The sequence below is a fragment of the Manis pentadactyla genome, chromosome 9 (assembly GCF_030020395.1).
Source record: "Manis pentadactyla isolate mManPen7 chromosome 9, mManPen7.hap1, whole genome shotgun sequence".
NCBI classification, from domain to species: Eukaryota; Metazoa; Chordata; class Mammalia; order Pholidota; family Manidae; genus Manis; species Manis pentadactyla.
Window position 1 is genome coordinate 17,990,798 of NC_080027.1, and position 14,403 is coordinate 18,005,200.

General features: G+C 37.9%; 1 protein-coding gene and 1 long non-coding RNA gene across 4 annotated transcripts in view; one reads left to right on the top strand and one right to left on the bottom strand.

Annotated features, from left to right (window-relative positions):
- LOC118909668 (glycine N-phenylacetyltransferase-like) overlaps positions 1-14,403 on the top strand; it is a 44,577-nt gene that overhangs the window by 5,975 nt on the left and 24,199 nt on the right. The window contains exons 1-2 of one of the 3 annotated variants that reach the window (XM_036880377.2): positions 2,934-3,053; positions 14,232-14,327. In XM_036880377.2, coding sequence (XP_036736272.2) covers positions 14,250-14,327 — 78 coding nt within the window. In that variant the 5' untranslated portion in view covers positions 2,934-3,053; positions 14,232-14,249. Of the gene's footprint in view, positions 1-2,933; positions 3,054-9,258; positions 9,318-14,231; positions 14,328-14,403 lie in introns of those variants that run through there. The other 2 variants (XM_036880375.2, XM_036880376.2) reach the window with 2 other exon arrangements.
- On the bottom strand, positions 2,927-11,537 carry LOC130684818 (uncharacterized). The gene is made up of 3 exons (XR_008999173.1): positions 11,204-11,537; positions 8,127-8,268; positions 2,927-3,027 (listed from the first exon to the last, which is right to left on the bottom strand). It is a non-coding gene; the product is annotated as an uncharacterized LOC130684818 (long non-coding RNA).

The following is a 14,403-nucleotide window of genomic DNA, read 5'->3' on the forward strand; positions in this document are numbered from 1 at the left end:
TATTTTGGATATTAACTCCTAATCACAGATATGCTTTGCAAGTATTTCACTCCATTCCACAGGTTGTCTTTTCTTTTTGTTGATTGTTTCTTTTTGCTATGAAGATGCTTTTTAGTTTGGTGTAGCTCCACCTGTTTTTTATTTTATTGCTTGTGCTTTAGGTAAGATATCAAAAAAATCACTGCCAAGACCCCTATCTAGGAGCTTTTATTCTGTTTTCTTCTGGGAGTTTTATGGTTTGAGGTCTTGCACTTAAGTCTCATCCATTTCCAGTTAATTTTTATGAGTGGTGTAAGATAGGGGTCTAGTTTCATTCTTTCAAATGTGAATATCCAATTTTGCCAACACCACTGAAGAGACTGTCTTTTCTCCATTGAGTATTCTAGGCTCCTTTGTCAAATGTTAGTTGACTGTATGCATATGCACGGCTTTATTTCTGGGCTCTTGATTCTGTTCCATTGTTCTGTGTTTTCATGCCAGTACCATACTGTTTTGATTACTAAGTCTATAATACAGCTTGACACCAGCAAGCGTGATACCTTCCACTTTTTTTCTTCTTTTTCAGAATTGCTTTGGCTACTAGGGATCTTTGTTGTTCTAAATAAATTTTTGTTTTGTTTTTTCTACTTCTGTAGAACATGCTATTGAAATTTTGATAAGGATTGCATTGAATCTATAGATAGATTTGGTATGTGGACATTAAAAAATATTAATACTTCAATCCATGAACACAGGATATTTTTCCATTTATTATTCCATTATAGATACCCATCTGTCTCCTTTGATTTCATCAGTGTCTTAGAGTTTCAGTGTAGAGATCTTTCACCTCTGGTTAAATTTATACCTAAGTATTTTATTGTTTTTGATGCTATTGTACATGAGATTGTTAGCTTTATTTCTTTTTCAGATAATTCACTGTTAGTGTATAGAAACATTACTGTTTTTTTATGTTAATCTTGTATCCCACAACTTTACTGAATTCACTGATTAGATCTAAACAGTTTTTTTGGTGGAGCCATTACAATTTTCAAATGATTTCCATCTGAGTTAGTTACAGTGGGAATCCAGACAAAATGCCTGAGGATTAGTGTGAGTCCCTCATAGACTGGAGTATTTGAAAGAGTAAGAGTTTGTCACATAAGAAAATGAGGTAAAGCTGTCCTAAGCATTTTGACTCAAAGTCATAAAACCAGCTTAGTGAGAGGAACCTGCGAGTGTAGGCTCAAGGGGCTGGACAAGTTACTGATGTTTATTGGTAGCTTCTTTTATTACACAAAGGACATGAAGTTACCATTCTGTTAGGAAAAGGGCAATGCCTTACATGCTCTCAGCTTCACAGAAAGTTTATTCTTTGGCTCTATGCTTTTTTTGCATATCCAGAGCCCAAACTCTGAGAACTAGGTAGAACCTTACAGCTCAACAACTTTATTTCGACACCAATTTATCAATGTAAAATAAAAGTATACAAGATAATTGAATCCCAGAGGTAAGAATTAAAGTGTCCAAATTTATATGATGACTCAATGTTATATTTTTATAAATGTGTTTGATTTCTGTTTTAACACCAGGCTTTGTTATAGAGTGAGTGACATTGTCTTTTATCTCTTCAGATATTTGAAGACACTTAATGAAAACTCCACATATGGTGCGTGCTCAGTGATGTTTAGAAAGGTGGGCCACAAGTGTGACTTCTGGAAAAGGATCAGAGTACAAAGGACTCCAGAGTGGTTATTTCACAAACTCTGATATTTTTCATTTTTAAAATAAGACTTAACAAACGACATTAAGTTAGGATTTGGCATGGGGTCATCCCAATTTCTGTTCTAGACATGGACACTTTTGAAACTACAGAAACAATGTCTGAAATCCTTTCTCATCATTTGAGTGTAATTAAATTGTTGGTTTAATCACGGTGCATCATTGTATAGTAATATGAGACCTAGAAGGAATGCATTTTCATAGTTAAATGACTGAACAAAAAAATTTTCTTATGTTCAATCAGCAGTAAGTGTTTTAATGGATACAGTGCCATTATATTTCAAAATGATCCCAATGTAGTATCTGAAGACACTTTTACGAATGAGCTGAGGCTGACTGACATTATTTTGCAGTAGAGTGATGAATCCATGGCTATTGGACCAAAGGAGAAGTTACCATGCCCTAATCTCTTCTGTAAATTCAAAAGAAGACTTATAGTAATGTGGAAGATCTATCATAACTGGTCACTGAAAGATGTTTTCAGCTCCCTGAAGGTCTTTCAGTTTCTCTGTTTCATAGAAGTGGTTCTAAATTTTTTAAGTTAGTCAAAAACATCTACATCAACCTATACTGAACAGGAAGGAGGCCATTATAAGTGAAAAGTTTGTAAGCACTAATGGAATTGCTGAGCTAATCCTCCTGCTGCTAGCAATTATAAACTCTGGAGAGAATATTAAAAACAACTGTTTGAAGAATAAGCAAACAAAGCAAGCCAGAAATAGAGCACATTTGATCCATAAGGAAAATAAACACATTGGATGAAATACAAGTTTACTTGATGTTCCTTTGAAGGCACTTCCAAACCCTGAACAAGGAAGATAGAACCCAAGCAGACATCACAGTTATACTGGTCAGAGGAGCCAGAGGGCTGAGTTGGTGTCTACAGAAACAGCTGGATACTGAATGAGAATGTCCTGGGGAGGAGGGTGTCATTTAGGGGAAAGTGTCAAAATCTATATTCAAGCTCCCTCCAAATCCTTGGCTGACTCTTGAAAGATGCATATGTGAGAATCACATTCAAGGACTCAAGCAGATACCAAGAGCTGGGAAACAGAAGGAACTGTGCAGAGGTATAAACAGCCTCCCATTGCTGGAATTTAGTTCACTTTGATGGTTGTAACAAAGTACCACAGACTGAGTGGCTTATAAACTATATAAATTTATTTATCAGAGTTCTGGATGTCATAAATCCAAGATAAGGATGCCAGCTGGTTGAGATCTGCTGAGGAACCCTCTTCCAGGTTGCAGACTGTTGACTTCTCATTGTATCTTCACATGATGGAGAGAAGAGAGAGGTAGAAACTCTTGAGTGACACATAAGGGCACTAACCCCATTCATGAGGGCCCCATCCTCATGACCTCTTCTCATCCTAATTACTTCCTGAAGACCCCACTTCTTAATACCATCACATGGGAGGTAGGAGTAGAGTTTCAACATATGAATTTTGGGGGATACAAGTATTTCACCCATAAAGAGTCCAAAATCTTGGCAAATCAGAGGGGGTTGGTAAACATTTTAGGCTTTCTTTTGAAATCACTGAAGGGCCATGTATGAAGTGTGAGAAACACAGCCCAGGTCTATTGTCTATCTATGTCCTAGAAATAAAGGCAGAATCAAAATAGACTAATGAAGTCTATGAATGCCTCCACAGAATTGAGAAGATCTGTCAGACATGTAATTGACTTCTAGAATAATCCTCAATATTCATCAAAGAAAGAAAGCAGGTTTTTGAGTACCTACAATGTGTTAGCCAAAACATCAGTATCCAATAAAGAAAAATTACTAATTAGAATCATCTCTAGTTTTGGCCAAATTAGTTTTGGAAATCTTTTGGCAATTCTTTATAAAGTTAACCCTACACTTATCATACAACCCAGAAATCCATTCCCGGATATTTATTCAAGAGAACAGCATATGTCCATCCAAAGATAGTAAATTAATGTTTATAGCAGCTTTATTTATTTATAATAGTAAAAAAAAAACAGAATGATCTAAGTGTCCATCAACTTTTAAATAAGTTGTATGTGTAAAAAGTGTTGTTGTGTATCTATACATTGGGAAATATACTAAGCAATGAAAAGGAAAAATTACTGCTGCATAAATAGTATGTATGAGCCTAAACTGTTTGCACCACATCAGAGTTTCTTAACCTACATGCTACTGACATTTTGGACTGGATAACTCCTTGTTGTGGAGGCAGTCCTGTGCATTGCAGGTGTTCAGCAGTGTCTCTGGCTTCTACCCAGTAGATAGCAGTATAGCCTCCTCAGTTGTGACCAAAATATCTTCAGACATTGTCAAATGTCCCCTGGTGGAAGAATTGTCCCCAGTTGAGAATCACAGCTATAATTCCGTAATTATTAATAACTAGGATATAAGACTCAGGTTTGTGGTCACGGTCATCCATCAACTACTTATCACTTCTCTGTTCATTTATTCATTCATAGTATGTGCTTACTTCATTCCCATAAATATGTGAGGAATATGTCTTATCTTCTACAGTGATAATGCCGTGTAACAGGTAACGACACTTCAGGGGCTTACACCGAGAAGTCCTATTGTTCGCATGCCTGTGCTGATGGAGTTGCTGGCTGAGTGGTTCTGCTGATTCACGCTGGGCCCACCCATACGTCTGGCCATGAGTTGGCCGTTGACTGGTTTTGGCAGGTCTCACCTGCAGTAACTGAGGTTTCCTGACTCTGCTGCACATGTCTCTTATCTACTAGCCTGTCATGTTCTCAAGGTGACAGCAGAGGCACCAGAGATAGATCAATTCAACTGCACTAGTCAAGCTTCTGCCTGTAACATATCTGCTAGCATCCTACCAGCCAAAACAACTGACACAACTGAGCCCAGATGCAGGAGGCGGGGCAGGAGGAGAGGGCACTGCAGTTACATGGTCAAGGGCATGGATGCAGGGAGGGGCAAAAACTCAACCCAACAATTAACTCTGTCACAGTAATATTAAAACTTTGTAATATATTTATGTCGTTTTGACCAATATTGTACTATTGAAAATTGTAATGTTAAACTAATCCAGAAGAAACATGTAACAGAATCTTCTGAGCACACTTTATTTATATACGTATGTTTGATGTGAAGACATAAGATTAGGTAATTTAAAAATACTTTAAGCATAAAATACATGTTAGCATAAACTTTTATGGAAGAAGTATAACAAAATAAAAATTCAAGGAAAAAATTAGAAAAAGTAAGATCTCTGACTTTTAATGAAATAGTTGCTCTGATATTTTTGAATAATGATGACTATAAAATTTACATTACATACAGGGAAAAAAGTGATTTAATGACAGTGTTTCTAAGAAATTAGATTCTTACAACAATCAAAACTTGCAATGAAAAATTTTAGAAGTTGACTTAGAATTATGAAGGGTTACTTAATTTTTCAATGTTCTTTTAGGAGGTCATACATCAAAAATGTTTGAATGAATACTACCAATTTAGGCATGGAAAGTACTTAGCATAGTGCCTAACACATAATGAGCTATCAAAACATGTTCAGCAATGACAGCTGACCCTTGAATAATGTGGAGGTTAAGGGGTGCTGAACCCTCCATGCAGTTGAAAATCCACTTACAACTTTTGACTCCCCAAAAACTTAACTACCTAAGAGTCTTATGATGACCAGAAGCTTAGTCATAACATAAACAGCCAGTTAACATATATTTCATACATTATAATGTATTATATACTGTATTCGTACAATAAAAGAACTAGAGAAAAGAAAATGTTTTTTTCAAATTGTTGCAAAACTCCAGAAAGATCTTCCAATATATTCACTGAAAAAAAAAATGTCATACATGGACCCACATAGGTCAAACCTATGTTGTTCAAGGGTTAGCTGTAATTACTTTGCCTTCCTAACATCCAGCACAAAAGTGGGAGTTGGAATAACTAGGAAACACTTGGAATAGGGACACAGAAGACCCTGATAGGATAACCAGAGGACAGGGAAATATTTCTGAGAAAGGGGCAGGAGAAATGGAGAGGATGATTTCCCAGAAGTTGACTTAGGAAAAGAGAATTGAAAGGGGAAAGAAATAAAATTAAAGTGTTTTGAAGTTTTGCTGGTACCAGTCTTGTATCAGTGCAATGAATACCTTCCCATTATAAACATGCTTGCTTTGTCTTCAAAACTTAAGACAAGGAGAGAGGCAAAGAACAAACAGATGTGAGTCTGAGGCTGATGATGGGTGGTGGCATGGAGTTAGAGCTAACGGGCTGAACTGGGCTGGAATTTACTTTTAAAAGTTTCCTGATAGGCTTAATTAAACTCTTGGCCCATAAAATATTGCAGAGGTACATGGCTTGGGGGACAAAAAAGGGCCCTGAGTGAATGCCCAGACTACATTTCTTCTCTTAGGGAGGTTCAGTACAACGGGTTAACAGCCAGTTTTGGAATCAGGTAGACCTTATTTAGAACTCTGGTTCTTCTTTAAGCCTCAGTTATTACATCTTAAAACAGACAATAATGGAACCTTCTTTACAGAGTTATAATGATGACTAAAACAGAGGATGCATAAAGAGTGCTTCTCATGGCACCTGGAACATGGCGAGCATTCAAAAACTGTTCCATGCCATTGCTTATTGTTACTATCTAGCAGGCAGGTGGGGAATTTGGATCAGGTGATAAGAAGAACTCTAGTTTTAAAGTTAATGCAAGTGGACTATGTGAGAAATCACCTGCTTATTGATTGGATGGTATCCAAACCAACTCAGGGATCCCCAAAAAAGCAAGTTGGAACCTCCTCTGAGGCACCAGCCCCAGTGATGGAGAACAAGATGGGTGAGGATAGGCCTTGGCTACCTCTCTTTCCTGAAATAGCCTGTTCATTAGTCCAAGGAGTTAAAATTGCCCCAGAGGGTACAGTTGCTTGGGGAGTGATGGAAATGCGGGAAATCTAGGAATAGGTGGTTTGGGTTGTCATGTGTGTGAGTGGCTAGTTTGAGATGAATTGAGGGACTTTGAATTTGGATAAAGGGTGACTGAGTTGAGATATGGGCATGTATATAGGATATAAGGCAGAATGAGCCAGAATCCAAATGTTCTTCCTCTATGTCTACCTCACATAGTTCTCATTTGGGAATTTTTCTTTGCAGAACCAACATGGGCTTCAAAAGGTCTTTGCTAGAGGTCTTCCATGCAGAGCTGGTCAACAGTAACTGTCAACTTGGTCAGAATGAATGGAGTCTGAGCTGTGTCCAATGTTGCAGCCGGCCTTTCCTGCTGCTGAGCCCAGAGGGGTACCCCACCTCTTGGAGTGCCCTGGGAAGTGAAAATGTTTTTACCTACTCTGATCTGCATCTCCATGGTTTCTCAGGGCAGGTCATAGGACACGCAGTGAAATGCTTCATTGAGCAGGGCATCCCATTACACCAACACGTGGCAAAGGAAAATGTACAAACTCTGAAAATCATGAAACACTCAGGTTTTCAAGCTGCTTCCTGCGACTGGCACTAGTGGAAACGTGCCCCTACTCAGGTTGGCCTCACTGCTGACCCCAAATCATCCTTGTCTGTTGGAGTCAAAGAATATTATACACCTGTCCTGTGCTTTTGTCTGATACATTAGTGAAACCTATTATGTGTAGCTTAGAAGCTACTAAGCCATACCTTTGAATGTTTGACCTGAAACATACCCCAGAAATTATCAGTCAAATGCCTTCAGGCTTTTTCTCTGGTTCTCTGCACTTATTTTTACTCCATCCTTAAACACCAGTGCAGCCTTCATACTTAAGGATTACTTCCAAAAGGAAGCTTTCTGTGACTCACCTACAGCAGTTTCCCTTGATGCATGTTCCCTTGGAACCCTGTACTTTACCTGCAGATAACTCATTCCAAATGCAATGAAACACTTAGGCAATTATTTGTTAAATGCTTGCTCCCTCCTAAACACTGGAAAGTAAATTCCATGAAGGCAAAGAATATATTAAAACTTTAGTCCAAAGACTTAGCCAGGGACTTAACAGTCAATACCTGCTGAATGAGTGAATAATGAAAGAATATAAATAATAAATTAATAAACATGAGTGAATGAATGAAACTTCACAGGATAGTTGTGAAGACAAAGTAAGAAAGGATGTATGTAAACTTAACATGCACAGTGCCTAGTTATTTTCAACTTTTTTGTACTTACTGTTATGACTTACAATATTCCCCATCTTAGTAAACCCTTTTTTCAAACCACAATTTAAATGATTCCATGGTATATTAACTGGGATGCTTTCAACTTCAAGCAAGAAAAAGCAACACTCCTGATTCAAAATCGCCCTAGTAATAGTCAACTTTCAAAAATAATCAATAATCAAAATCTCCTAGTAATAGGGAAATTTGTTCTGTCACAAACCTTAGAGTCCAAATGCTGGTGCCTATCGGCAGCCCAGTGATGTCATCACGGTGCCTCGCTCTCTCTTTCTTTGATCACCGCTGGTTTTATCCTAAGGTTGGTTCTCCTCATGGTTGTGATTTGGCTGCCATTCCAAGGCCTTCTTAACAAGCAACGAGAGAGACACAGAGAAATTCCGATCAGCCTTACGCTTCCCAGGGAGAATGTGACACTCTGATAGCTTTTACCAGTGGTCCTCCAGTAATTATGAATATGCATTCATAGCACCACATTTTATCTTGAATGAATGTTATACCACTTCACATATAATGTAAGAACAACAATATAATTCCATTTTCCATTTTTTGCTCCCCCCTTGTACTATTGTTAAACAATTTACTTCGACAAAAACTGTAACTCCGAAGTATATTGGTATTATATTTGAATGTGAAATAGTTAATTGTTTCTAAGGAATTTAGGCAAAGAAAGAAAAATAGGTTTCAAACTATTTAATATTTTCAGTGCTCTGCCTTGCTAACTGCAATTCCAAAAATGTCACTGAGTTTAATTTCCTTCTGGAAATGAAGACTTTCTTTCCTGTAGAGCAGGTCTGCCATATTTCTCTGAAAATGTTTGTATTTTGCCTCCATTTTGAAAGGGTATTTTGTTTGATATGGAATTTTAGGATGAGAGTTACTTTTCTTTCAGCACTTAAAAACGTCATTCTATGATCTTCTAGACCTTGTTATGTATCTCTGAAGGTCAGCCTTTGTTTATGTATTTACTCCCCTATGTGTAATACATCTTTTTTCTCTGGCGACTTCTGTTAAAGGGGATGGAAGGAAAGAGGAATTTCTTATAGAGACCCACCTACTTCCCAGTTCTCAGCCAGCTGGGTTCACCACTCAGTGACTAATAGCAGGAGCATTAGGACCAGAAAGCGGCTCAGGCTTTCAGGGAAAGAGCCTCAGGTGGCATGCTTCCAGCTTCTCAATATTACAGAGCCACTTCTCTGAACACGGGGTTGGAGGGAGGGACTCCATCTCATACCCTGCTGCCAAAAGTTTGTACGGCTTGGTTTAGCAGTTTTCAGAGAAAACTGATCAAAGTACACTGTTCAAGACCACAATACCCATCTTCTGGAATAGTCTGCTGCCTCTTGTCTTTTCCTGGGGATATCTGTAGAGACTGAATGAGAGGGAAGTTTGGCAGGTAAGAACAAAAGCAAATTATTGCTCTGGGACCTCTCATCCCCTTTTGTTTCCTCACTAAACAGGAATAAGTCAAAATGCTACTGTTGGATGTTTCTGAGCTCATTTGCACTGGGAATTATGCCAGGTGAAAGAGAAGCTTCTCCATTTGAGAACTCTGTATAGGACACTATCCTAGTTCTGCAAGAAATTCTTGAACAGATAAAGCCAGGCTCTTGTTCTAAATTGATAAATAAATGTGGAGAGAATTGGGAATTTGCCTTTAGTAAATGAGTGACAGAAATGTAACAGCCTCTAGGAAGGAATATGGTGGCTTGGACGACATTTATATAACATGGTTTGTAGAGAGGATATGCAAACATTGTATCATTTGGTCCTCTAGTAACATTCTAAAGTAGCCAGTGTTTTTTTCCCTTGGATAAATGATGACCAGGGAGAGTAAAAACCTTGTTTTAAGTTTCAAAAGGGGCAAAGTAGATTCTAGTACAAAATCTACAATAAGGATGAGATTTAGTCTAAAACCATAAAAAGAAATGTAATTTCAAAAATCTTATCTGTAATATGCCGATAATATTTGGTGTTTCCTTCTCAATTTTCATTTTACATATGTGCTTTACATAAATGTGCACAAAAGGGTTTACATAGTTCATTAGAATTTATGTACTGTCATTTTCAACTTTTCTCAGGTTCATCTTAAGATTCTCTCATATGGCAACATATACGTTGAAACATGCATGTTCATGTTAATGCATTTTAGAGTAGTAAAATAATGATAGATCATTACTTAAATAAATCTATAGAAAGACACGGAGATTGTGTCCAGTACTTCCCCAGTTAATATTGCTTTACAGAATTTTTTATGGAGCATTTTTTTTCATTCGAATTGTTTTCTTTGGTTAAATTCCAAGTACTGGAATGGCTTTGTCAACTGTTTCAAAGTGTCTTTTATAGGACTTTGCCCATATCAAGGCTGGAAAACCACCAAAATGTGCCAGTTCCCTTGAGTCTTGTCAGTTTTAGTCATCTGCATTTATTGAACATCATATTTTCTCAGTGTGTGTGTGTGCATGTGCAGAAGGGTGTCCCAAATCTATGTGGTAGTACATTAATATTACATGCCCAGGAATCGGGCATCAAATTCAACTTGGTTTCTTATTTTCAGTAACCTTTTTGTGAGATGATCCTACCTAGCTAGTATGAGATTAATCTTCAGAAATGTTATACTTCTACTGTCTCAATACCTTTCATGATATGATACACGTCTCTCTATTCTGGTCTAAGCATTTTGTTTTCAAAGAAGCAGCTGGTACAAATTCCCAAGCCCAGCACACATTAGGTCTTCAATAGTCACCTGTTGAGTGAATGAGTCTTTGTGCTTGTAAATAGAGTGGCTAAATAGATGGTATGTTGATACAAATACTTCATAGATTGAATCATTAAGCAGCTTAAGCAGCCATTTATTGAGTCCTTACGGTGGGTCAGACAGTATAATGAACATGGGGAATACAAGAATAATAATTTGAGGCTCTCTCCAGAAGAGTCACAATCAGAAGGCAAACTAATTCACTGCAACAGATTTTGTGATTGAAATATGTGTGTAATCCTAGGAGAGTGCCGAAAAGAGTGCTTTCTTCTGCTTGGACTGAGGGACTTGTGGGAGTCAACAGGGGGAAAGCTGAAATTTGGGTAAGACTTTGACAGAGGAGTAAAAGTTGAATTTTGAAGGTTATCTGGAAGAAGGGCATAAATAAAATGAAGAAAGCCCACAGGTGTTAAGTCAGATACTAATTTACAGAAATAGTCTGTGGTCTTGGGTAGAAAAGGACAACAGAAGAGGCTAATAAACTTTACCCAGATGGTAACAAAAAATCAATCTACTGGACCTACATGAATCCGCCAGTCCCAGCTGCTGCCCATAACATCTACAGTCAAGATACAGCCACTGATATTACGCCACTCACAAAACATCATCTCAAGATGGGTCAAAGACTTCAACGTAAAACCTGGGATCATAAAACCCCTAGAAGAAAACAGGGAAAAAGCTTAATATTGGTCTTGGCAACAATTTTTTGGATATGACACCTAAAAGCACAAGCAATGGAAGCAGAAATTAACAAGTAATATTATAGCAAACTCAAAAGTTTCTGCACAGCAAAGGAAACAATGAAGAGGCAACCTATGGAATGGGAGAAAATATTGGCGAACCATGTACCCAGTAAGGGTTAATATCTAAAGTATATAAGGAACTCATACAACTCAGGAACAGAAATATATCTATATATATATACAATTATATATTATATATAGAGTATATAATTATTTTATATTATACTATATATGTATTTCATAATATATTATTATAATTCTCATATAATTATATATAAAATATAATAACATATATATACTAAATAGGCAGAGGCCCTGAAAAGACATTTTTCCAAAGAAGACATAGAAAAGTGGTCAACAGCTAGTGGTTACCAAAGGGAAGAGGGTGGGGAGGGAGGGAGAAGGGGATTAAAGGGCATTACAATTAGCTAGTACCTATAATGGGGCGGGGGGCACAGGGAAGGCAGTATAGCACAGAAATGACTCTACAGCACCTTACTACATTGATGGACAGTGACTGCAATGGGGTATGGGGGGGACTTGATAATATGGGTGAATGTAGTAGCCACAATGTTGCTCATGTGAAACCTTCATAAGATTGCATATCAATAATACCTTAATAAAAAAAAGAAAAATGGTCAACAGGTGTATCCCCAGCATCAGTAGTCACCAGGGAAATGCACATCAAAACCACAGTGAGATACCACTCCCACCCGTTAGGATGGCTATCATCAAGAAGATGAAGTAACAAGTGTGGATGGGGACGTGGAGAATAGGAAACCCTAACGTATCGCTGGAATTAAATTGATACAGCCACTATGGAAAATAATATGGAGGTTCCTCAAAACACTAGGAATAGAACTACCATGTGATGCAGCAATCCCACTTCTGATATATATCAGTAGGAAATGGGTGTCCCTCTGAAGCCAGCTTCCTTCATTAGGGAGCTTCCTTCATTAGGGAGCTAAGCACCCTGGCCATAGCCGAGTTTGGAAAATGTTGAGCTACAGCATTTATTGTTTCCTATATAAGGGCTTATAGGAAAATATTTGTTCTTTTTCTTTTTTCCTTTTTTTATTTTTTTGGCTCTAGAAACAAGAAAAGATACGCTTTATTTAACTTACAGGGATAGCAATAATTAAAATGGCTGACCCATATTGAGCACTACTCCATGCCAGGCAGTGTGCTAAAGACTTAAAATTCATCTCATTTACCGTTTTCCAGATTACACAGATGGCCCCCATTTAATCCTCACAACAGATTGTTGTGCAGAAGAAAAGTCACCCAATGGACTTTTTTGGATGACAGAGTGGGTTGACTGTTGCCTGTGCTAATGATAATACTAAAAAGAGTGATAATAATTATAATCATTAATTGAGTGCTTACTATATCCCAGGCATTGTTCTAAGCACTTACATGTATTGATTCATTTAATTGTCACAACTTCTCCACAGGACAGATATTAGTCACTGCAATTTATAAATGAGGAAACTAAGGCCCAGAAGAGTTAAGTACATAACTTGCCCAACATCATACAGCTTCTAAGTGGCAGAGTCAGGCTCGTCATGAATGAACACGTCATCTCAAAGTATGCTCATGCATGCTTAGTAATATGTATGGTAATCCAGTGCCTCCTTAATACCAGAATTTGGGTGATATAAAAACAAAAATGAAAATTTCAGGAATATTGTTTAAAATTCAAAAAGTATTAAAAATAATTTCAGAAGGAGACACCTGTGCTTTGTGCCAGTTTTATCCTTCCTAGAGTTAGTGAATGGGGCACCAGGGAAACAGCAGGGATAAAAACAGACCATTAGCAGATGCTTGACATCACTAATCATCAGACAAATGCAAATTAAACCCACAATGAGATATCACCTCACACCAGTTAGGATGGCCAACATCCAAAAGACAAACAACAACAAATGTTGGTGAAGATGTGGAGAAAGGGGAACCCTCCTACACTGCTGGTGGGAATGTAAACTAGTCGAACCATTGTGGAAAGCAGTATGGAGGTTCCTCAAAAAACTCAAAATAGAAATACCATTTGACCCAGGAATTCAACTTCTAGGGATTTACCCTAAGAATGCAGCAGCCCAGTTTGAAAAAGACATATCCACCCCTATGTTTATCGCAGCACTATTTACAATAGCCAAGGAATGGAAGCAACCTAAGTGTCCATCAGTAGATGAATGGATAAAGAAGATGTGGTACATATACACAATGGAATATTATTCAGCCATAAGAAGAATACAAATCCTACCATTTGCAACAACACGGATGGAGCTAGAGGGTATTATGCTCAGTGAAATAAGCCAGGCGGATAAAGACAAGTATCAAATGATTTCACTCATATGTGGAGTATAAGAATAAAAGAAAAAACTGAAGGAACAAAACAGCAGCAGACTCACAGAACCCAAGAATGGACTAACAGTTACCAAAGGGAAAGGGACTGTGGAGGATGGGTGGGAAGGGAGGGATAAGGGGGGAAAGAGGGACATTATGATTAGCACACATAATGTAGCGGTAGGGGGGACACAAGAAAGGCAATATATACAGAAAAGATAAGTAATGATTTTATAGCATCTTACTACACTGATGGACAGTGACTCTAATGGGGTATGTGGGGGGGACTTGGTAATAAGGGGAGCCTAGTAACCATAATGTTGTTCAAGCAATTGTACATTAACGACACCAAAAGAAAAAAAAGAGAGAGACCATTAGCTACAACTGCCTAATTGCGTCTGTTTTGTCTTCGTATATCTTCTGTCACTTCTCATTCCTTGATGTTTCTTGATTCTCTCTCTAGGTTAAGGTACTTGCCAAGATGTTCCACCTACAAGGTTCACAAGTGCTGCAGATGCTGGAGAAATCCTTGAGGAGCAGCCTCCCCGAGTCCTTGAAGGTAAGAGTTGAACATTCTCAGGGAAAAAAAGGATCAGCAGCTGCCTATGGAAAAGGTGGGAAGGAGAACAAGCATT